At 57.1% G+C, this 22,675-nt stretch overlaps 3 protein-coding genes across 5 annotated transcripts in view; 1 reads left to right on the top strand and 2 right to left on the bottom strand.

Annotated features, from left to right (window-relative positions):
- LOC142598948 (uncharacterized) overlaps positions 1–22,675 on the top strand; it is an 89,286-nt gene that overhangs the window by 2,373 nt on the left and 64,238 nt on the right. The window lies entirely within an intron of this gene.
- Positions 880–6,576, bottom strand: LOC142598917 (butyrophilin subfamily 1 member A1-like). 3 transcript variants are annotated; one of them, XM_075738346.1, is made up of 8 exons: positions 6,142–6,576; positions 5,333–5,680; positions 4,323–4,607; positions 3,924–4,028; positions 3,684–3,704; positions 3,370–3,390; positions 2,700–2,732; positions 880–2,211 (listed from the first exon to the last, which is right to left on the bottom strand). In XM_075738346.1, exons 1-8 carry the CDS (start codon positions 6,461–6,463, stop codon positions 1,673–1,675), a joined length of 1,674 nt encoding a protein of 557 aa, XP_075594461.1. In that variant the 5' UTR covers positions 6,464–6,576; the 3' UTR covers positions 880–1,672. The 3 variants fall into 3 exon arrangements, with proteins under 3 accessions (XP_075594461.1, XP_075594463.1, XP_075594462.1); XM_075738348.1 differs by having other exon boundaries at positions 5,402–5,680; positions 6,142–6,226; XM_075738347.1 differs by lacking the exon at positions 2,700–2,732.
- LOC142598918 (butyrophilin subfamily 1 member A1-like) lies at positions 15,445–22,169 on the bottom strand. Its single transcript, XM_075738350.1, has 9 exons — positions 22,116–22,169; positions 20,322–20,406; positions 19,514–19,861; positions 18,533–18,817; positions 18,077–18,181; positions 17,837–17,857; positions 16,758–16,781; positions 16,484–16,516; positions 15,445–16,161 (listed from the first exon to the last, which is right to left on the bottom strand). The coding sequence occupies exons 1-9, from the start codon at positions 22,152–22,154 to the stop codon at positions 15,623–15,625; spliced, it is 1,479 nt and encodes a 492-aa protein (XP_075594465.1). The 5' UTR covers positions 22,155–22,169; the 3' UTR covers positions 15,445–15,622.

Genomic DNA, 22,675 nt, shown 5'->3' with positions numbered 1-22,675 from the left:
GCGGGGAACACATCTGGAGCGTGTGGCGAGGGGGGGTGAGACCACATCTGGAGGAGCGCTCTACCAAATTTGGGGCTTCCTCAGTACCAGATGAGCTGGATCCAGTGGGAAAGCTGGGCTAAGCCAGACTTTTTGCACTGTGATGGGCGAATTTCACCCCATGAAGCAACTCCCGCTTTCCCCGACACCCCACCCATAACCATCCCCACAGCCATGGTGCCCACTGCCCTGTCCCTGCCCACCCTGGGGTCCCTTTTGACCAGGACCACCCTATGGTGAAGATGTTCAGGATGGACGATACCCTGCTCATGGTTCTCCTGACGTCCTGGAGAAGGGATGCACCCCACAGCGGTGCAGGAGCCACCGGGGCTGGGACAGCAGCAGCAGCCACAGCCATCAATATTGCTAAATATCCCCCTAAAAGAGCCCCAGGTGGGCAACGCAGAAGGTTCATCTTCTGCTGCACCTAAAGCCACTCGGTTACCAAGATGCTTTCGCACACTCAGCCCCATCCCCAGAAGCAGCAACGAGCCGCAGCCGCCTGTCCCGAGTGCCCTGTGAGGAAGGGGATTAGGGAAAGACAACTCAGTCTTGGTCCCAGCAGGACTGTGTGGTGGAGAAGGATGCTGAGAGAGCAGGGGCATCCTGGGGACACGGGGTGCTGGCAAAGTTTGGGGGTGCCCAGAAGGAAGAGAAGGGGGTGCCTGAGTTGTGAGTGCCCCCCGCCTCCGCCCCCCACTGCCCGTGCTCATCCTGCAGGGAGCTGCCCCCAGGCTCCTGCTCCAAGCACTGCTCCAACTGCGCTGGCTGCAAATGGCCTTCCCGGGCAGGCAGGAATCAGGACAAAAAGCCCCCAGGAACCAGCACGGCCAGACTCCATGGTCACCCCCAAAGCTTTATTGAAGGCCACGGTGCTGTGCCTGGGCAGGGTGGGCTTGGGCAGGGCTGAGAGGGACATGTGCTGCTGCGGGATGGAGGAGAGGAGAGCGGGCAGTGTCTGCAGCAGGGCAGGGGCTCTCCTCTGGACTTCTTCACGGCCACAGACGCTTTGGGGTGTCCTGCTCCCACGTAGACTCATCCACAGGTCACCGTCCCTTCCACTCGAGCTCACACTGCAGTTCCAGCCCGTCCGGTCCAGCAGCACATGAACAGCAGCGATGCCCTGGCCATCGCACAGCCCACGCGTATGGCCGTGGCTCTTACCAAAGTGTTCCCAGCACAGCACAGTGCCATGATCAGCAGCACAGTGAACAGCAAAAGCACCAAGCAGCCGCTAACGAGCACCAGACTCTGATATCCAGGAAGGCGAGCAAGTGCCATGGCGAGCACGGGAGCCTGCCAAGTAACAGCTAAACAGCAGTAACAGCGATGAATACAATCTAGAACGTTGGAAGCAAACCTGTCCTTGCAACAACTTAAACATCCCTGTGCTATCAACACTGTTTCCAGCAGAAATGCAAACCTGAGCCCCATACTAGCTATTATGAAGGAAATTAACTCTGGCCCAGCTAAAACCAGCGCAGCCCCTTCACTGTCCCCCTGCTCCCTGGGCTTGGCCAGGGCCGAGAGGGACATGTGCTGCTGCGGGATGGAGGAGAGGAGAGCGGGCAGTGTCTGCAGCAGGGCAGGGGCTGTGTGGGGCTGCGGTGGGGATGGAAGGGGGGCAGAGGGTCTAGAAGGTGCTGTCCCTCAGGCACAGCTCAATATTCCATGTGTCCACCCAAAACCAGGGTCGGATGATCTCTCCCTTGAAGGAGGCTAGTGGGAAAGTGAAGATCTCGACCCCGTTTTTGGCATTGATGAAAGTCACCAGCCCCTGCGTGCAGTCCAGACAGACCCAGAGTCTCCTGGGGATGGGGATTGGGGACAGGAAGATGGGAGGAAAGGTGAGAGATACAAAGAGCCTTTCGCAGTGCCAAATCCCCCAGACCCCTCCTTCAGGGCTCAGGTCTGAATTCCCCTTCCTGTTCACAGAGTCCCTGGCCACCCCCACAGCCCACCAGGAATCACCTCCCACCTCCCCCTTCACCTCCACCTCCCAGCAGTGCCTCCCCTCCCTGAACCCCTCCTGGCCCAGCACACAGCGTTGATACATAAATCTCTCCGGGGTGTCGGGCAGGTCCTGCCGTGCTCTTCCCCATCTCACACTTCTCCCATCCGCTGACAGGACAAGTTCAGGATGAGCCGAGTTTGGATCCAGGGTCACCACGTCTGCAGGGGACAGGAGGAGGCAGAGCCTCAGGGGCAGAGCTGCGTCCTGGGCAGGGTTTGAGCCCCCTGGGGCCAGGCTCTGCCCCGCGGGGCAGCACACGGGGCATCTCCTTCCTCCGAGAGATGCCCATCACGGGGCCGGCCCCAGCACGGCCACGGCCCAGCTGGGTCCCCTGGGAACAGGCACCGGTGGGGCTGCAGCCCCAGCAGGGAGGAGCAGGGTGGGGAGGCAGTGGCTGGGTCTGGGCAGTGCACGGGCTGTCAGGGGGGTGGGAGAGGGCTCCTCTTGGACCCAGCGATGGCCCTCACAATGCCTTGCAAAGGCAAGAAAAGGGGGTGGAGAACAGGCTCGTGCCCTGGTCTGGGGTGTCTGAGTCCCCAAACACACCCAGGCACGGCCAGTCCCGTGCACTGCCCAGCCCAGATGCCCCTTGCACACAAGGAGAGGGAGGAGAACCACCCAGAAGGGCACTAAAATACGGGATTACCTGGACTGTGAGGAAGCAGAAACTTTCTCCAGGCTACAAGGAGAGACAAGAGCTGGTCACATCCCACAGCCCGTCCCCAGTAGGTCTGGGCAGGGGCGAGGGTCCATCCCGGGGCTGGTGTCCCCGAGGTGCCCACCCTGCCAGGCACATCGCCTTGGGCTTTGCCAGAGGCAGGGGATGCAGGGATGGAGAGGACGGGCAAGGAGGGAAAGGGCCGAGCACAGAGCACCCGGGAGAGCACCCCATGCTGTGATGGAGCTCACGGACACTCACCCAGTGCTGCACCTCGTTCGTCTAGAAAGCAAAACCAAAAGGAGTAAGTGATCAGAGGGGACACTTGCTCATCCTATAGCTGCTCCCACAGGAGCAGACGAAGTTCAGGCTGAACCCCAACTCCTCTTTGTGGAGTGCAAAAACCCCGTGACAGCCTTGGAATGGCTCTCTGCCGGCCTGGTCATGTCCCATGGCTGGTGCGGAGGACTGTGGGCAGGGGAGAGGGGACAACCCATGGCTGGTCTCTCACATCTGCCCACCCTGCCAGGCACATCGCCTTGGGCTTTCCCAGAGCCAGGGGATGCAGGGATGGAGAGGACGGGCAAGGAGGGAAAGGGGCGAGCACAGAGCACCCGTGGCAGGACCCCACGCCTTGACGGAGCTCATGAACACTCACCCAGTGCTGCATCTCGTTTCTCTGGAAAGGAAAACCACAAGCAATAAGTGTTCAGAGGGCACAGCTGCTCATCCCACGGCTGCTCCCACAGGAGCAGGCAGAGCTGTGGCAGACCCTGAATTCCTTGTTTGTAGGGAGCAGGAAAAGACCACCTTGCTCCTGGGAATGGTTCCCTGCCAGCCTATCCCCCCATCAGCCCACCCAGCACTCTGGAGTTCAGCCATAACTTCAGGAGCCATCCAAACCCACGTCCCTCCCAGAGGGGCTCCTTTGCCAGGAGAATATTGGTGGGGGAAGGGGCCAGAAGGACTCACCCAGCTCTCGGGACTGCAGCCCTGAAAAGCAAAGGCAGAGGAAGAGGGGGTCAGGACAGCAGCTTGCTGCATCCCTGGGAACATCTCAAGAGGGTCTCTTGGAACTTCCCGGTAGCCAGAGACAGTCTAGCCGTGCTCCCTGTCCTCCTGCCCACACCCTGCCATGTGTCCTTGTCCCCTTCCTTCCTTTGCCCAAAGAGCTTTTTGGTGAAGGCAAAACATTCTTCTGACACCACTTACCTTTCCTTCTCCACAGATAAGCACCGACGACAAGGAGCACAACGGAAAGCACGAGGAGCACAGCCACACCAACCATCCAGGGACGGGCATTGTGGAAAAAGGGAGCTGAGAAACAAGAACATCAGCAGGCAAAGGGATGGTTTTACAGTCCCGTCTTTGAGCAGAAGAACAAAAAGACAAACGCCCCAAAGCTCTAGCTCACAAGCCCCTTGTCCTGGGAGCCCTGGCCTCAAGGGGACATAGTCCTCTCTCTGCCCTGCACATACCAATGCTCACCTGAAGCGCACGAGGCTCCGGTTCTCTGGTGCGCTAAAAGTGCTGTGAAGGTGCCCAGCCCTCCCGTGCCCCCACACCCCACACCTTGCCCCGGGAACCCCAGATCAAAGCTGCTCAAAGCACCTGAGATGTGCAGGGACGTCTCCTGCTCCTGGTTGAGGCGGCTGTTCCTGACCACGCAGGACCAGTTCCCATCTCTGTTCCCATTGGTCACAATGATGATGCCTTCGATGTCAAAGAGGCCCCTCTGATCAGAGGAATGTCTCTGGGAGACCGAGGGGAGATGCTGCCCATCGGGATCTTTCCACAGCACCTCTGGTAGCGGGTACCAGCCGGCCGATCGACACACCACCCGGATGCCTCCGTCCTCGTAAGCCTCCAGGGAGAGCTGAGGGACAGAGCCTGTGGCTGGGGAAGAGCCCGTGGTTGGGGTCAGTCAGGGATGCACTCAACTCAAAGATGAATCCGATAACAGACACATCACAGGTCCCACCAGGGCTGGGCGACCGGCCACCAAAACCACCCCAACTTGTGCAGGAACTGCGGAGTATCGATGCCAAATGACCCCAGATCTCCCACAAAACAGCCTGGCAGAGCAAGACCCGAGCCTCAGCACCTCACGGCAGCATCAGCACCCACCCGTCTTTGTTCAAGAAGCTCCAATGCTTCCAGACAATGTGCCAGGTCTCCTACAGCACAAAGGGCAAAGCCAAAGCAAAGATCCAGCTGCTCAGAGCCAGGAAGAGATCTCTTCCCAACTCCACACCTAACAGCGTCAGGTCCCAGCCTTGGCTTGGCTGGCAGCCCCGGCTCTCAGCCCAAGGAGCTGCTCAGCACCTTGTCCCCAGGACCTTCACAACATCACCAGCACACCCTTCACACTACACTGCGCACACCCAGCAAAGCCACCGCGGCCATGCAGCTCTGCCCCAAAACCACCTCCAGCACCACCTGCGTGCTCCCTCCTGGGCAGGCACTGCAGGCAACAGCCCCCTCGCACCCCACCTCTTTCAACGCCTCCTGTCCTGCGGCACCTCATCCACACACCTGAGGATGGGACAGAGCTCTGGGAGGGACACACAAACCCAGGGACACCCGCACCAGCCCCTGCAAACACCGCACCCACCACAAACCTGCCACCTCCAGCTTCACCGTAGCTTCTCCAGAAGAGGAACCATTTCTCACAGTGCAGACGTACTGACCATCGTCAGAGGGTCTCAACGCAGAGATTCGCAAGTCCAGGCGTCCACTGGAGAGACCATCTCTGACCAGCTCTGTCCTCCCAACATATTCCTCCACCTGATCACTGTACAAGTCCTCTCCATTTCGGTAGTGGTGCACCGTATCAGAGACCTGGTGCCGGATCCACCTGATGTCCAAGCTCCGAGCCTCCATGCTGGGGGACAAGTGACATGGCAGCACGATGTCCTGCCCCACGGCAACATGCAGAGGGTGGCCTGGTCCCACCACATTGAAGTCAGCTTGGTGATGGAGAAGGACACAGAGACACAGAGATTGTGCCTACGTTAATTTAGGGGTGTTGCATGGCAAGGGGCGAGCTTGGTGTGACCTTGGTGCACGCTCCATCCCACGGGCGTTGCTGTGCCCTCCCCATGGTCCAAAGAGAGTGGAGAAAGTGGAGAGGGAGTGGGAGGACTGGAAGGAGAAGGAGGTTTCGTGGGAGCGGGAACGTGCTCCAGAAAACGACCTCCACCCCAGCCAGCCCTGCTGCAAGCCAGAAACGTTTGAGGGGAGCGCTGCAGGACGGGACCGAAGGTGCCCCCAGGGCAAGGGACGTATTGCAGAAAGAGCCCAAGGCAAAGCCAAACCCACGCGGGGCCCAGCTCTGGGCTGGGCTCCCCCCACCCCACGGCAGCTCCCCTGCCCCACAGCTGCCCCCCAGAGTGGGCAAAACCCCCCTCCAGCCCTGCAGGATCCCTACCTGATCCCAGCCGCAGGACGTGGAGAGTCACCAAAGAACTCAGGAGGCCCCTGGGGCTCGCGGGGAGCCACATCTGGGTCTGGAGCTGGAGAAGAGGGAGGGGAAGGGAGGCAGAGGGAGGGCGATGGGGGGTTACAGCTGGCAGAGAGGGGGTGGGTAAAAGGTCTCCACGTGCCCCCAAAGAGGCTCTGGAAATCCCACCAACCCTCCTGCACCAGCACCGACATGGCAGCAGAACAAACCGTTGCTCCAGGGCAGGACAGGACCGCACACGGCTCCCCAGTGCAGCCCCCTGCTCTGCCCCACTCCCCCTCACCAGCATTTCTTACAAATCCCTGACAAGACTCTAAAGGAAAGGAAATATCCTAAATCCCCTGCAGAAAGTAAAATCGCTTACCCGAGGGGTTACGATCTGGAGAAGGCACCAGGCTGCTCCGTTTCCGTTTCCGAATTCCTGCCTGTGGGATGCCTTTAAGCTCCATCCCCCACACGAGCAGCTCAACTTCCGGATCTATGACACTAAGTCTGGAGTCAAAAAAGTAGACTTCCAAGGAGGAACCAAGGCGAAAACAGAAAGTGAAACCAACAGCCTCCCCATTCCCACCTGGATGGGAGCTGCTCAAGGTGGCTTTTCCCAGAGCTGCACCTCTCCCGGCAGCCTGTACTGGGGAACAGCACTAGGACAGGTTTGGCACCCAGAAATACGTCTTTCCTTTCCCAAAAAGGGCTGATTGTCTTGTGCACGACCACTGTCGCTGAAGCAACGAGGAAACCCCAACCAGACCCCGGTGAATTGTCCACCTGAGCCAGTTGCACTGGGTCCATCTCTTGGGGTTCTTTGGTGTTTCAGGACATTGGTCTGTTCTGGAGGAAAAGGCAGGAGCCCCTCAGTCCTCGGCGAGAACGAAGGAGAAAAAGAAAGGCAACAGAAGCCCAGCAGTGTCCCTGCAGCCCGACAAGAGCCGAGGGCTCGTGGGGAGTGGGGGAGAAGGGGACAAGATGAGGGTGGGGGGCCTTGAAGTGTTGGGACATGCCAGCTGTGCCCTGTGCCTTTGCCCTGTCCCCTCGGGGACCTCAGATCGCAGGTGAGGACGTGTCCCCCGCTGTCCCCACCCTCCCATCCCCATGCAGGGGCAGCCCATCCCCAAGAGCAGGGGTGCAGGGGGGTGCGAGGGGCTGGACCCAGAGCAGGGTGTGGGTACGGGGGGGCCCAGGGGCCATACTGAGACCTGGGGAGGGGGACCAGGGTGAGCCCCATCTACCCCAGGGCTGTCAGAGAGCCCAGAGCTGGGGGGGGGGGGGTCTGAGAGGGGCAGAAGGGGATTGGGGATGCAGAAGGAGAGCCCACAAACCTCCCAGGGATGGTGCAGCGCAGGAGGCCCGTCCCTGTCCCAGGGCATCCTGCGCCCATTGCCAGGCGGCAGTGGCAGCATCGGCAGCATCAGCAGGAGTGACGGTGAGGAACAGAGCTGCCCGGGCTCTGCTTTGTTCTTGGTTCCCAACCCAGCCCCTTCTTGTGCGTCCCCCGCCCCTTCCTGTGTCCTGCTGGGATTGGCCACCCCCAGCCCCTGCTTCCAACACCATCCCATCCCATCCCATCCCATCCCATCCCATCCCATCCCACTCTATGCCATGTCATCCCATCACATCCCACAGTCCCCACTGCAGCACCAAACCCCAGAGCAGCAGCAGCCACAGCCATCAATATTGCTAAATATCCCCCTAAAAGAGCCCCAGCTTGGGAAATGCTTTCTGCACTCAGAAGGTTCCTCTGCTGCTGCACCTAAAGCCACTCGGTTACCAAGGTGCTTTCGCACACTCAGCCCCATCCCCAGAAGCAGCAACGAGCCGCAGCCGCCTGTCCCGAGTGCCCAGCGAGGAAGGGGATTAGGGAAAGACAACTCAGTCTTGGTCCCAGCAGGACTGTGTGGTGGAGAAGGATGCTGAGAGAGCAGGGGCATCCTGGGGACACGGGGTGCTGGCAAAGTTTGGGGGTGCCCAGAAGGAAGAGAAGGGGGTGCCTGAGTTGTGAGTGCCCCCCGCCTCCGCCCCCCACTGCCTGTGCTCATCCTGCAGGGAGCTGCCCCCAGGCTCCTGCTCCAAGCACTGCTCCAACTGCGCTGGCTGCAAATGGCCTTCCCGGGCAGGCAGGAATCAGGACAAAAAGCCCCCAGGAACCAGCACGGCCAGACTCCATGGTCACCCCCAAAGCTTTCTTGAAGGCCATGGTGCTGTGCCTGGGCAGGGTGGGCTTGGGCAGGTGTCCTGGTTCTGGCAAGGACATAGTTAATTTTACAAGGAGCCAGGACAGGTGACCCAAGCTGGCCGGGGGCTATTCTATGCCATGTGACATCATGCTCACCATAAAAGGGGGCTATTCCATGCCGTGTGACGTCATGCTCACCATCAAAGGGGGCTAGTCGGGTAGGGCTGGTCGGGCTGAGTGTCTGGTGGGTCGGTCATTGGTTCGGTAAATTGTTCTCTGTTATCACCCATTGTTACTATCTGTTATCAGCACTGTCCTTGATTGTTTTCCCCCTCCCCTGCTGTCCCAGTAAACTGCCCTTATCCCAACCCTCGAGGCTTTGCCCTTGTTTTTCGTTCTCCTCCCCATCCCGCTGGGGAAGGAGTGAGTGAGCGGCCGCGTGGCGCTCAGCTGCCTGGCTGGGCCTAAACCACGTCAGTCCTTTTTGGCACCCAACGTGGGGCCCGAGGGGTTGTGATAACGACAAGTCTGACCCAAGTGTGTTAAAGAAAAATTGTCATAAGAATTTATAATGTTATTGAAACAGTCACTGGTCATAATGATGTTCTGTTTGGTCACATGGCTCTGGTTTGTAAACCCGTGTTTACTCTATGCAATCCCTGCGGCGCTGTTTATCACCTCTGGGAGAGGGGTTCCTGTTCTCATGTTGTTGTATTGTGTGATAATGACTTATGATAAGATATCATCGACAGTCATGAGTCTGAGCTGGTACTTGTACGTAGCATTTCGGTCAGGCCCGTACCTCGGTCAATATCTTTCAGAATTGATTAATAATTGCGCCCGATCTATGGGGAAGACGGGAGGGGGGATACCTTCTCCCACTCTTTCACCTCCCCTTTTCCTTTTTGGTTGGTCACGACAATTTTTGAGAATTTTGAATACCCTTGAAATGTTCAGGCCCGTATAGTTCTATTGCTAGGTCTCCTGAATGTTTTCCAAGTCCTGTTCAGGGTTAGCAAAAGTTGTTTCAAGAATATTACCCAGGGATCTTCCCCAAGGCTGAATGGTCAGGGCTGGCATGGCATGTGGGAGAGTATGGGCGGGTATCTAGAGACCTTTTCACCCCCAATGGTTTGGAGCTTCACTCCTGAACAATTGCAAGACCCTGATAAGATGGTAGAATATTGGAAAGGAAAATGCTGTGGGGATTCTAAGGAGACACAACTTACTGCGCTGTGCTGGGCCCTGACCACAATCTATCAAACACTGCTTGATAGTAGACAGCACCATCCAGAGGGAGAGAGCGGACCCACAGGCACTGCAGCTACCCAAACCCCTGCAACAGGCACTGTAGCCGAGCCAAAAGATCAACCCACACCAGTATCAGTCGCCCCTATACACAAAACCACAAAGAAATCGGTTTGCTTAGCGAGAGATGATGATGAACCGGGGCCATCACGAGAAGAAGAAGAGCCAGAACCAGAAGTGATCACCCGATCTCTGTCCCTGAGTGAGCTGTGAGATATGTGGAAAGACTTCAGCCGCCTTCCAGGGGAGCACGTTATTACCTGGCTGCTCCGCTGCTGGGATAATGGGGCCAGTAGCCTGGAACTGGAGGGCAGGGAGGCCAAGCAGCTGGGATCCTTGTCTAGGGAAGGGGGCATTGACAAAGCAATTGGGAAGAAGGCACAGGCCCTTAGCCTCTGGAGGCGACTCCTGTCAAGTGTGAGGGAAAGGTATCCTTTCAGCGAAGATGTCGTATGTCGGCCAGGCAAGTGGACCACTATGGAGAGAGGTATCCAATATCTGAGGGAATTAGCTGTGCGGGAGATGGTTTACTATGATCCGGACAATGCACAGTTGCCCACAGACCCCAATGAAGTCCAGTGTCCCCGACCCATGTGGCGAAAATTTGTGCGAAGTGCACCATCATCGTACGCCAACTCACTGGCAGTAATTGACTGGAAGAGTGAAGAGGCACCCACAGTGGACGAAGTGGCTGGCCGACTCCGGCAGTATGAAGAGAGCCGTTCTTCCTCCCTCGTCTCGGCTGTGGAGAAACTGTCCCGGGACGTCCGGCAACTCCAAGAGGATATATCGTACTCCCCACCTGCACAGACCCGTATTTCAGCTGTTAGGAGTAAGCGTTTTTCTGCTCCAGAGAGGGGATATAGAGCATACACACCACGAGGTATCCTGTGGTTTTACCTGCATGTCCACGGAGAAGACACGAGGAAATGGGATGGGAAGCCCACCTCAACCCTGCAGGCACGCGTACATGAGCTACAAGGCAAGACAGCTGTACAAAGAGACTCTTCCAGAAAGGATGCTGCTCCAGTTTCCACCGGGCAGCCCCCCAGACCAAGTGAAAGGCCAGATCGCACTTATGACCCTCTTGAAGGGACTTCTAAGTCCTTTCTGCAAGAGATGAGCAGCGAATATGATGAGCAGGATTAGAGGGGCCCTGCCTCCAGCCAGGTGGAGGAAAGGGACAACAGAGCGTATTGGACTGTGTGGATCCGATGGCCTGGCACATCAGACCCACAAGAGTACAAGGCCCTAGTGGACACGGGTGCACAGTGTACCCTAATGCCGTTGAACTATGAAGGGGTGGAACCGATCTCTATTTCTGGTGTGACGGGGGGGATCCCAACAGTTGACTCTGCTGGAGACTGAAGTGAGTCTAACTGGGAATGAGTGGCAAAAGCCCCCCATTGTGACTGGGCCGGAGGCTCCGTGCATCCTGGGCATAGACTACCTCCGGAAAGGGTATTTCAAAGACCCAAAAGGTTACCGGTGGGCTTTTGGCATAGCTGCCTTGGAAGCGGAGGAAATTGAACCATTGTCTAGTTTGCCTGGTCTCTCGGAGGACCCTTCTGTTGTAGGGTTGCTGAGGGTTGAAGAGCAACAGGTGCCAATTGCTACTACAACTGTGCACCGGCGGCAATACCGCACCAACCGAGACTCCCTGGTTCCCATCCACAAGCTAATTCGTCAACTGGAGGATGAGGGAGTGATCAGCAGAACCCGCTCACCCTTTAACAGTCCCATATGGCCAGTGCGGAAGTCCAATGGAGAGTGGAGGCTGACGGTAGACTATCGTGGCCTGAATGAAGTCACACCGCCCATGAGTGCTGCCGTGCCAGACATGCTGGAACTTCAATATGAACTGGAGTCAAAGGCAGCCAAATGGTATGCCACAATTGATATCGCTAATGCATTTTTCTCGATCCCTTTGGCAGCAGAGTGCAGGCCACAGTTTGCCTTCACTTGGAGGGGTGTCCAGGACACCTGGAATCGACTGCCCCAGGGGTGGAAACACAGCCCCACCATTTGCCATGGACTGATCCAGACTGCACTGGAAAAGGGTGAAGCTCCGGAGCACCTGCACTACATTGATGACATCATTGTATGGGGCAACTCAGCAGAGGAAGTTTCTGAGAAAGGGAAGAAAATAATCCAAATCCTGCTGCAGGCTGGCTTTGCCATAAAACGAAGGAAGGTGAAGGGGCCTGCGCAGGAAATCCAATTTTTAGGAATAAGGTGGCATGATGGGCGGCGTCAGATCCCTATGGATATTATCAACAAAATAGCAGCCGTGTCCCCACCAACCAACAAAAAGGAGACACAGGCCTTCTTAGGCGTTGTGGGTTTCTGGGGAATGCACATTCCGAATTACAGTTTGATAGTAAGCCCTCTCTACCATGTAACCCGGAAGAAGAATGATTTCAAATGGGGCCCTGAGCAACAACAAGCTTTTGAACAAATTAAACAAGAAATAGTTCATGCCGTAGCTCTTGGGCCAGTCCGGGCAGGACCAGATGTAAAAAATGTGCTGTACACCGCAGCCGGGGAGAACGGCCCTACCTGGAGTCTCTGGCAGAAAGCACCAGGGGAGACTCGAGGTCGACCCCTGGGGTTTTGGAGTCGGGGATACAGAGGATCCGAGGCCCGCTACGCTCCAACGGAAAAGGAGATATTGGCAGCCTACGAAGGGGTTCGAGCTGCTTCAGAGGTGATTGGCACCGAAGCACAGCTCCTCTTGGCACCCCGACTGCCAGCGCTGGGTTGGATGTTCAAAGAGAGGGCTCCTACACATCACGCAACTGATGCTACATGGAGTAAGTGGGTTGCACTGATCACACAACAGGCTCGAATAGGAAGCCCCAGTCGTCCAGGAATTCTGGAAGTGATCACAGACTGGCCAGAAGGGAAAGGTTTTGGAATGTCACCAGAGGAGGAGGTGACACGCGCTGAAGAAGCCCCACCGTATAATAAACAGAAGAAGAGAAACCATACGCCCTCTTCGCTGATGGGTCCTGTCGCATCGTGGGAAAGCTTCGAAGGTGGAAGGCCGCTGTATGGAGTCCTACACGGTGAGTTGCGGAAGCTGCTGAAGGAGAAGGTGAATCAAGCCAGTTTGCAGAGGTGAAAGCCATCCAGCTGGCCTTAGATATTGCTGAAAGAGAAAAGTGGCCAACGCTGTACCTCTACACTGACTCATGGATGGTGGCCAATGCCTTGTGGGGGTGGTTACAGCAGTGGAAGCGGAGCAACTGGCAGCGTAGAGGCAAACCCATCTGGGCTGCCCCACTGTGGCAAGATATTGCTGCCCGGCTAGAGAAGCTGGTTGTAAAGGTCCGTCATGTAGATGCCCACGTACCCAAGAGTCGGGCCACTGAGGAACATCAGAACAACCAGCAGGTAGATCAGGCTGCCAAGATTGAAGTGGCTCAGGTGGATTTGGATTGGCAGTGTAAGGGTGAATTATTTCTAGCTCGGTGGGCCCAGGACACCTCAGGCCATCAAGGAAGAGATGCGACGTATAGATGGGCCTGTGATCGAGGGGTGGACTTGAGCATGGACGCCATCTCACAGGTCATCCATCAATGTGAAACGTGCGCCATAATCAAGCAAGCCAAGTGGGTAAAGCCTCTGTGGTATGGAGGATGGTGGTTGAAATATAAATATGGGGAAGCATGGCAAATCGACTACATCACGCTCCCCCAAACCTGCCAAGGCAAGCGTTATGTTCTTACAATGGTGGAAGCAACCAATGGGTGGCTGGAAACATATCCTGTGCCCCATGCCACTGCCCGGAACACTATTCTGGGTCTTGAAAAGCAAGTCCTGTGGCGACATGGCACCCCAGAGAGAATCGAATCAGACAACGGGACTCATTTTCGGAACAACCTCATAGACACCTGGGCCAAAGAGCATGGCATTGAGCTGGTGTATCACATCCCCTATCCTGCACCAGCCTCTGGGAAAGTTGAAAGGTACAATGGGCTGCTAAAAACCACCCTGAGGGCAATGGGTGGTGGGACCCTCAAACACTGGGACACCCATTTAGCAAAGGCCACCTGGTTAGTTAACACTCGGGGATCTGCCAATCGAGCCGGCCCTGCCCAATCAAAATTCCCTCGCCCAGCAGCAGGGGATAAAGTTCCTGTAGTGTGCATGAAAAATATGTTGGGTAAAACAGGTTGGGTTATCCCTGCTTCAGGCAAAGGCAAGCCCATCTGCGGGATTGCTTTTGCTCAGGGACCAGGGTGCACTTGGTGGGTGATGAGAAAGGATGGGGAAGTCCGGTGTGTACCCCAAGGGGATTTGATTTTGGGTGAAAAGAGCCAATAAATTAAATTGCGTGATATTAATAGCGATATACTGTATCAATGGTATGACCATAAGAATCACCCAAAACTAATGAAGGATGGACTTTGAAACTGAACAAAGTGGCCTAAATGAACTCGACAGACATTTTAGAGCGATAGCCCATAGAGTAAGGCAATGAGATCTGTAAAATAATCTGGGCATGACGTAGATGGTATGGAATAAGGGGTGGATAATGTCCTGGTTCTGGCAAGGATAGAGTTAATTTCCCAAGGAGCCAGGACAGGTGACCCAAGCTGGCGGGGGGGCTATTCCATACCATTTGACGTCATGCTCACCATAAAAGGGGGCCAGTCGGGCAGGGGCGGATCGGCGTGGCTCCGGGACAGGTCGAGTGTCCGGTGGGTCGGTCTCCAATCCATAAATCGTTCTCTGTCATCACCCATTGTTACTATCTGTTATCAGCACTGTTGTTGATTGTTTTCCCGCTCCCTTGCTGTCCCAGTAAACTGCCCTTATCCCAACCCTTGAGGCTTTGCCGTTGTTTTTTCCCTTCTCCTCCCCATCCACCGGGGAAGGGGTAAGCGAGCGGCGCGTGGCACTTCGCTACCGGCTGGGGCTAAACCACATCAGTGGTATAGAAGGATGCTGAGAGAGCAGGGGCATCCAAGGGACAGGGGGTGCTGGCAAAGTTTGGGGGTGCCCAGAAGGAAGAGAAGGGGGTGCCTGAGTTGTGAGTGCCCCTGTAACAGTAGGATAGGGGCTGTGAAACAGAAACTATAGAATCAGGTTGAGGTAATTAGTTTATAACCAAGGTAATAGGTAATGAAGCTAACTAACCATGGCAAGTGGCAAGATGACTGTGTCAAGATACAATGCTGCTATGTTCCTTGTACAGTCCCTACCCAACCAGACAATAGTCCCAGGAATATCAATCTTATAAAGTAAGGACAGGTGCAGATGTACCTGCACAACAAGGGTACTGCGCATGCCTGCATGAAGGGGGTCACCCAGCGAACATGAGTGCAAGACCACTGACGACCACCAGAGACCCCTGAGGACCACCCACTCAAATCACTGAGCATGCGTGACGGGGAGGAGAATATGGAAATGAATTCTAAGAAATTATTATCATAGAATCACCTTTTCTCGGAAAGATAATGAATATGTATATTTTGATTCTATATAACCTGTATGTTGGCGATTACCTGGTATGCACGTTGGGTGGAGCATAGCTCCCCCGTGCATCCAGCGCTGAAATAAAGAATGCCTGCCTTTTAACACTACATTGGTGTTACTAGGTTTATTCCCGGATTTCGGTGACAGCCCCCACCTCCGCCCCCCACTGCCCGTGCTCATCCTGCAGGGAGCTGCCCCCAGGCTCCTGCTCCAAGCACTGCTCCAACTGCGCTGGCTGCAAATGGCCTTCCCGGGCAGGCAGGAATCAGGACAAAAGGCCCCCAGGAACCAGCACGGCCAGACTCCATGGTCACCCCCAAAGCTTTCTTGAAGGCCACGGTGCTGTGCCTGGGCAGGGTGGGCTTGGGCAGGGCCGAGAGGGACATGTGCTGCTGCGGGATGGAGGAGAGGAGAGTGGGGAGTGTCTGCAGCAGGGCAGGGGCTGTGCGGGGCTGCGGTGGGGATGGAAGGGGGGCAGAGGGTCTAGGAGGTGTTGTCCCTCAGGCACAGCTGGGTTTCCTCTGTCTCCACCCAAAACCAGGGTCGGATGATCTCTCCCTTGAAGGAGGCTGGTGGGAAAGTGAAGATCTCGACCCCGCTGTCGGCATCGATGAAAGTCACCAGCCCCTGCGTGCAGTCCAGACAGACCCAGATTCTCCTGGGGATGGGGATTGGGGACAGGAAGGTGCGAGGAGATGTGAGAGATACAAAGTGCACTTCGCATTGCCAAATCCCCCAGATCCCCCCTTCAGGGCTCAGGCAGAACGACCCCTTTCTCTTCACAGAGTCCCTGGCCACCCCCACAGCCCACCAGGAATCACCTCCCACCTCCCCCTTCACCTCCACCTCCCAGCAGTGCCTCCCCTCCCTGAACCCCTCCTGGCCCAGCACACAGCGTTGATACATAAATCTCTCCGGGGTGTCGGGCAGGTCCTGCCGTGCTCTTCCCCTTCTCACACTTCTCCCATCCGCTGACAGGAGAAGTTCAGGATGAGCCGAGTTTGGATCCAGGGTCACCACGTCTGCAGGGGACAGGAGGAGGCAGAGCCTCAGGGGCAGAGCTGCGTCCTGGGCAGGGTTTGAGCCCCCTGGGGCCAGGCTCTGCCCCGTGGGGCACCACACGGGGTGGGAGAGGGCTCCTCTTGGCCCCAGCGATGGCCCTCACAATGCCTTGGAAAGGCAAGAAAAGGGGATGGAGAACAGGCTCGTGCCCTGGTCTGGGGGGTCTGAGTCCCCAAACACACCCAGGCACGGCCAGTCCCGTGCACTGCCCAGCCCAGGTGCCCCTTGCACACAAGGAGAGGGAGGAGAACCACCCAGAAGGGCACTAAAATACGGGATTACCTGTATGATGAGGAAGCAGAAACTTTCTCCAGGCTACAAGGAGAGACAAGAGCTGGTCACATCCCCCAGCCGGTGCCCAGCAGGTCTGGGCAGGGGCGAGGGTCCAGGCGTGGGCTGGTGTCCCCGAGCTGCCCACCCTGCCAGGCACATCGCCTTGGGCTTTGCCAGAGGCAGGGGATGCAGGGATGGAGAGGACGGGCAAGGAGGGAAAGGGCCGAGCACAGAGCACCCAGGACAGCACGCCACGCAGTGTCAGAGATTCACAGAGACTCACCCTTCAGTGCTGCAACTCTTTTCTCTGAAAACCAAAACCAAAAGCATTAAGTGATCAGAGGAGACAGATTCTCAACTCTAGGTTGCTCCTGCAGGTTCAGAGAGCGTTCAAGGTGACCCCCAACTCCCCTTTGGAGACCGTAAAAAACCCCTAAACCCCTGGAATTGCTCCCTGCCATTGCTGGCATCCGGGGCTCATGGCAGGGGAGAGGTGAAACCCATGGCTGGTGTCCCCGAGCAGCCCACGCTGCCAGGCACATCGCTTTGCGCTTTGCCAGAGGCAGGGGATGCAGGGCTGGAGAGGACGGGCAAGGAGGAAAAGGGGCACGCACAGAGTGCCTGGGACAGCACCCCATGCTGTGATGGAGGTCACGGACACTCACCCAGCAATGCATCTCGTTCTTCTGGAAAGCAAAACCAAAAGTAGTAAGTGATCAGAGGGGACAGCTGCTCATCTATTGCTGCTCCCACAGGAGCAGACAGAGTTCAAGCAGACCCCCAACTCCTCTTTGGGGATCGCAAAAACCCCCAAACCTGGGGGAATGGCTCCCTGCCAGCCTGGTCACATCCCATGGCTGGTGCCCAGGACTCTGGGCAGGGGAGAGGGTCCAGGCCTGGGCTGGTGTCCCCGAGCTGCCCACCCTGCCAGGCACATCGCCTTGGGCTTTCCCAGAGCCAGGGGATGCAGGGATGGAGAGGACGGGCAAGGAGGGAAAGGGCCAAGCACAGAACACCCAAGACAGGATCCCACGCCTTGAAAGAGCTCATGGAAACTCACGTAGTAAAGCATCTCGTTTCTCTGGAAAGGAAAATCAAAAGCAATAAGTGTTCAGAGGGGACAGCTGCTCATCCCATGGATGCTCCCGCAGTAGGTGACAGACTTCGGAGCAAGCCCAGACTCCTCACTTCAAGGGAGTAGGAAAAGGCTGCCTTGCTCCGAGGAATGGCTCCCTGCCAGCCTATCCCCCCATCAGCCCACCCAGCACTCTGGAGTTCAGCCATAACTTCAGGAGCCATCCAAACCCACGTCCCTCCCAGGACGTCCCCCCTTTGCTGGGGGAAGGGGCCAGAAGGACTCACCCAGCTCTCGGGACTGCAGCACTGAAAAGCAAAGGCAGAGGAAGAGGGGGTCAGGACAGCAGCTTGCTGCATCCCTGGGAACATCTCAAGAGGGTCTCTTGCACCTTCCCACCAGGCAGAGACACTCTGGCCGTGCTCCCTGTCCTCCTGCCCACACCCCGCCATGTGTCCTTGTCCCCTTCCATCCTTTGCCCAAAGAGCTTTTTGGTGAAGGCAAAACATTCTTCTGACACCACTTACATTTCCTTCTCCACAGATAAGCACCGACGACAAGGAACACAACGGAAAGCACGAGGAGCACAGCCACACCAACCATCCAGGGACGGGCATTGTGGAAAAAGGGAGCTGAGAAACAAGAACATCAGCAGGCAAAGGGATGGTTTTACAGTCCCGTGTTTGAGCAGAAGAACAAAAAGACAAACGCCCCAAAGCTCTAGCTCACAAGCCCCTTGTCCTGGGAGCCCTGGCCTCAAGGGGACATAGTCCTCTCTCTCCCCTGCACATACCAACGCTCACCTGAAGCGCACGAGGCTCCGGTTCTCTCATGTGCTAAAAGTGCTGTGAAGGTGCCCAGCCCTCCCGTGCCCCCACACCCCACACCTTGCCCCGGGAACCCCAGATCAAAGCTGCTCAAAGCAACGTAGCAAACCCCAGCCCTGCTGCCGGCGCCGCAGGCTCTGGCTGCCATCGTTGCACCTGCGATGTGCAGGGACGTCTCCTGCTGCTGGTTGAGGCGGCTGTTCCTGACCACACAGGACCAGTTCCCACGTCGGTTCCCATTGGTCACAAGGATGACATCTTCGACATCAAAGAGGCCCCTCTCATCCGAGGAATGTCTCTGGGAGACTGAGGGGAGATGCTGCCCGCCAGGATCTTTCCACAGCACCTCCGCTAGTGGGTACCAGCCGGCCGATCGACACACCACCCGGATGCCTCCATCCTCGTAAGCCTCCAGGGAGAGCTGAGGGACAGAGCCTGTGGCTGGGGAAGAGCCCGTGGTTGGGGTCAGTCAGGGATGCACTCAACTCAAAGATGAATCCGATAACAGACACATCACAGGTCCCACCAGGGCTGGGCGACCGACCACCAAAACCACCCCAACTTGTGCAGGAATCACAGAGCATTGATGGCAAACGACCCCAGATCTCCCACACAACAGCCCAGCAGAGCAAGACCCAGCTGCCGAGCTTCAGCGCCTCATGGCAGCGTCTGCACGGACCTGTTTTTGTTCAAGAAACCCCAACGCTTCTAGACAACGGGCCAGGTCTCCTATGGCACAAAGGGCAAAGCCAAAGCAAAGATCCAGCTGCTCAGAGCCAGGAAGAGATCTCTTCCCAACTCCAGACCTAACAGCGTCAGGTCCCAGCCTTGGCTTGGCTGGCAGCCCCGGCTCTCAGCCCAAGGAGCTGCTCAGCACCCTTCGCACTACACTGCGCACACCCAGCAAAGCCACCGCAGCCATGCGGCTCTGCCCCAAAACCACCTCCAGCACCACCTGCGTGCTCCCTCCTGGGCAGGCACTGCAGGCAACAGCCCCCTCGCACCCCACCTCTTTCAACGCCTCCTCTCCTGCGGCACCTCATCCACACACCTGAGGATGGGACAGAGCTCTGGGAGGGACACACAAACCCAGGGACACCCGCACCAGCCCCTGCAAACACCGCACCCACCACAAACCTGCCACCTCCAGCTTCACCGTAGCTTCTCCAGAAGAGGCACCATCTGTCACAGTGCAGACGTACTGACCATCGTCAGAGGGTCTCAACCAGGAGATTCGCAAGTCCAGGCTTCCGCGGGAGAGACCATCCCTGACCAACTCTGTCCTTCCAACATATTCCTCCATCTGCTCCCTGTACAGGTCCTCTCCGTTTCGGTAGTGGTGCACCGTTTCAGAGACCTGGTGCCGGATCCACCTGATGTCCAAGCTCCGAGCCTCCACGCTGGGGGACAAGTGACATGGCAGCACGATGTCCTGCCCCACGGTTACCTGGAGAGGACGGTCTGGTCCCACGACTCTGAAGTCAGCTTGGGGATGGAGAAGGACACAGAGACACAGAGATTGTGCCTACGTTAATTTAGGGGTGTTGCATGGCAAGGGGTGAGCTTGGCGTGACCTTGGTACATGCTCCATCCCACGGGGGTTGCTTTGCCCTCCCCATGGTCCAAAGAGAGTGGAGAAAGTGGAGAGGGAGTGGGAAGACGGAAGGAGAAGAAGGTTTCGTGGGAGCAGGAACATGCTCCAGAAAATGACCTCCACCCCAGCCAGCCCTGCTGCAAGCCAGAAACATTTGAGGGGAGTGCTGCAGGACGGGACCGAAGGTGCCCCCAGGGCAAGGGACGTATTGCAGAAAGAGCCCAAGGCAAAGCCAAACCCATGCGGGGCCCAGCTCTGGGCTGGGCTCCCCCCACCCCACGGCAGCTCCCCTGCCCCGCAGCTGCCCCCCAGAGTGGGCAAAACCCCCCACCAGCCCTGCAGGATCCCTACCTGATCCCAGCCGCAGGACGTGGAGAGTCACCAAAGAACTCAGGAGGCCCCTGGGGCTCGTGGGGAGCCACATCTGTGTCTGGAGCTGGAGAAGAGGGAGGGGAAGGGAGGCAGAGGGAGGGTGATGGGGTGGTTACAGGTGGCGGAGAGGGGCTGGGAAAGAAGGGCTGCACGTGCCCCCAGAGAGGCTCTGGAAATCCCACCAAACCACCTGCACCAGCACCCCCATGGCAGAAGAACAAACCGTTGCTCCAGGGCAGGACAGGACCGCACACGGCTCCCCAGTGCAGCCCCCTGCTCTGCCCCACTCCTCCTCACAGCGTTTATTCTAAATCCCTGACAAGACTCTAAAGGAAAGGAAATATTCTAAATCCCCTGAAGAAAGAAAAGTCGCTTACCCGAGGGGTTACGATCTGGAGAAGGCACCAGGCTGCTCAGTTCCCGTTTCCGAATTCCTGCCTGTGGGGTGATGTACCAAGTTTGTGTGGCAAGGTTTTGGTAGCAGGGGGCTACATGGGTGGCTTCTGCGTGAAGCTCCTAGAAGCTTCCCCCGTGTCTGAGAGAGCCAATGCCAGTCGGCTCCGAGACAGACCCACTGCTGGCCAAGGCCAAGCCCATCAGCGATGGTGGTAGCACCTCTGGGACAACAGAGATAAGAAGAAGAGAAAAAAAAAAAAAAAAAAGAGCAACAGCTTTTGCAACGAGATTAAGATGTGAGACACTTTGCAGACACCCCGGTCAGTGCAGAAGGAGGGGCAGGAGGTGCTGCAGGCGCCGGAGCAGAGATCCCTCTGCAGCCCGTGATGAAGACCATGGTGAAGCAGGCTGTCCCCCTGCAGCCCCTGGAGGAAGGATGAGGGGGTGTAGCGATTCCACCTGCAGCCCGTGGAGGACCCCACGCCGGAGCAGGTGGAGGCACCTGAAGGAGGCTGTGACCCCGTGGGAAGCCCACGCTGGAGCAAGCTCCTGGCAGGACCTGTGGTCCCATGGAGAGAGGAGCCCACGCCAGAGCAGGTTTGCTGGCAGGACTTGTGTCCCCGTGGGGGACCCACGCTGGAGCAGCTGGTGAAGAACTGCAGCACATGGGAAGGACTCACTTTGGAGAAGCTGGTGGAGGACTGTCTGCCGTGGGAGGGCTCCCACGCTGTATCAGAGGCAGAGTGTGAGGAGTCTTCCTCTGAGGAGGAAGGAGCAGCAGACAAGGTGTGATGAACTGACCACAGCCCCCATTCCCTGTCCCCCTGTGCTGCTGGGCTGGAGTAGGTAGAAATCGGGAGTGAAGTTGAGCCCGGAAAGATGGGAGGGGTGAGGGGAGGTGTTTGAAGATTTGGGTTTATTTCTCATTGGTCTTCTCTGTGTTGCTTGGAAATAAATTAGATGAATTATTTCCTCTAAGTTGAATCTGTTTTGCCCATGACTGTAATTGCTGAATCATCTGTTCCTGTCCTTATCTCGACCCACCAGCCTTTCCTTATGCTTTTCTCCCCTGTCTAGTTAAGAAGGAGGGGGAGCGATGGAACAGCTCTGGGGGGCACCTACCTCCAGCCAGGGTCAACCCACCCCAGGTGACTTGAGGCTCCATCCCCCCCACAATGACCTGAAGGTTCCGCATCTGTGTCACCAAGTCATGAGTCACAAGATAAACCTCCAAGCACAAACCAGAAAGGGAAACCAACAGCCTCCCCATTCCCACCTGGATGGGAGCTGCTCAAGGTGGCTTTTCCCAGAGCTGCACCTCTCCCGGCAGCCTGTGCTGGGGAACAGTACTAGGACAGGTTTGGCACCCAGAAATACGTCTTTCCTTTCCCAAAAAGGGCTGATTGTCTTGTGCATGACCACTGTCGCTGAAGCAAGGAGGAAACCCCAACCAGACCCCAGTGAATTTTCCACCTGAGCCAGTTCCTCTGGGTCCATCTCTTGGGGTTCTTTGGTGTTTCAGGACATTGGTCTGTTCTGGAGGAAAAGGCAGGAGCCCCTCAGTCCTGGGAAAGAACAAAGGAGAAAAAGAAAGGCAACAGAAGGCTGTTTGTTGGGGGTGATGGTGCAAAGCTCAGAGCTTTGTTGTGATGTTGGGCCATCCAGGAGGAGCCCAGCAGTGTCCCTGCAGCCTGACAAGAGCCAGGAGCTGGTGGGGAGTGGGGGAGAAGGGGACAAGATGAGGGGTGGGGGGGCTTGAAGTGTTGGGACATGCCAGCTGTGCCCTGTCCCTTTGCCCTGTCCCCTCAGGGACCTCAGATCGCAGGGGAGGACGTGTCCCCCGCTGTCCCCACCCTCCCGTCCCCATGCAGGGGCAGCCCATCGCCAAGAGCAGGGGTGCAGGGGGGTGCGAGGGGCTGGACCCAGAGCAGGGTACG

Source organism: Balearica regulorum, chromosome 32, assembly GCF_011004875.1.
Source record: "Balearica regulorum gibbericeps isolate bBalReg1 chromosome 32, bBalReg1.pri, whole genome shotgun sequence".
Taxonomy (NCBI): domain Eukaryota; kingdom Metazoa; phylum Chordata; class Aves; order Gruiformes; family Gruidae; genus Balearica; species Balearica regulorum.
The sequence above is the reverse complement of the archived record's forward strand: the minus strand, read 5'-3'. Positions and strand labels throughout refer to the sequence as shown.

Excerpts from the sequence above, each read along its gene's own strand:
- LOC142598917 (XM_075738346.1), bottom strand. The coding sequence starts at position 6,463 with ATGCTGGTGAGGGGGAGTGGGGCAGAGCAGGGGGCTGCACTGGGGAGC. Across the intron at positions 5,681-6,141 it reads CGTCCTGCGGCTGGGATCAG|CTGACTTCAATGTGGTGGGA; the intron begins GTAGGGATCCTG and ends TCCATCACCAAG. Across the intron at positions 4,029-4,322 it reads GACGTCCCTGCACATCTCAG|CTCCCTTTTTCCACAATGCC; the intron begins GTGCTTTGAGCA and ends CTTGTTTCTCAG.
- LOC142598918 (XM_075738350.1), bottom strand. The coding sequence starts at position 22,154 with ATGCACAAGACAATCAGCCCTTTTTGGGAAAGGAAAGAC. Across the intron at positions 17,858-18,076 it reads TTATCTGTGGAGAAGGAAAT|TGCTGCAGTCCCGAGAGCTG; the intron begins GTAAGTGGTGTC and ends TTTGCTTTTCAG. Across the intron at positions 16,782-17,836 it reads GCTGCAGTCCCGAGAGCTGG|AGAAAAGAGTTGCAGCACTG; the intron begins GTGAGTCCTTCT and ends TTTGGTTTTCAG.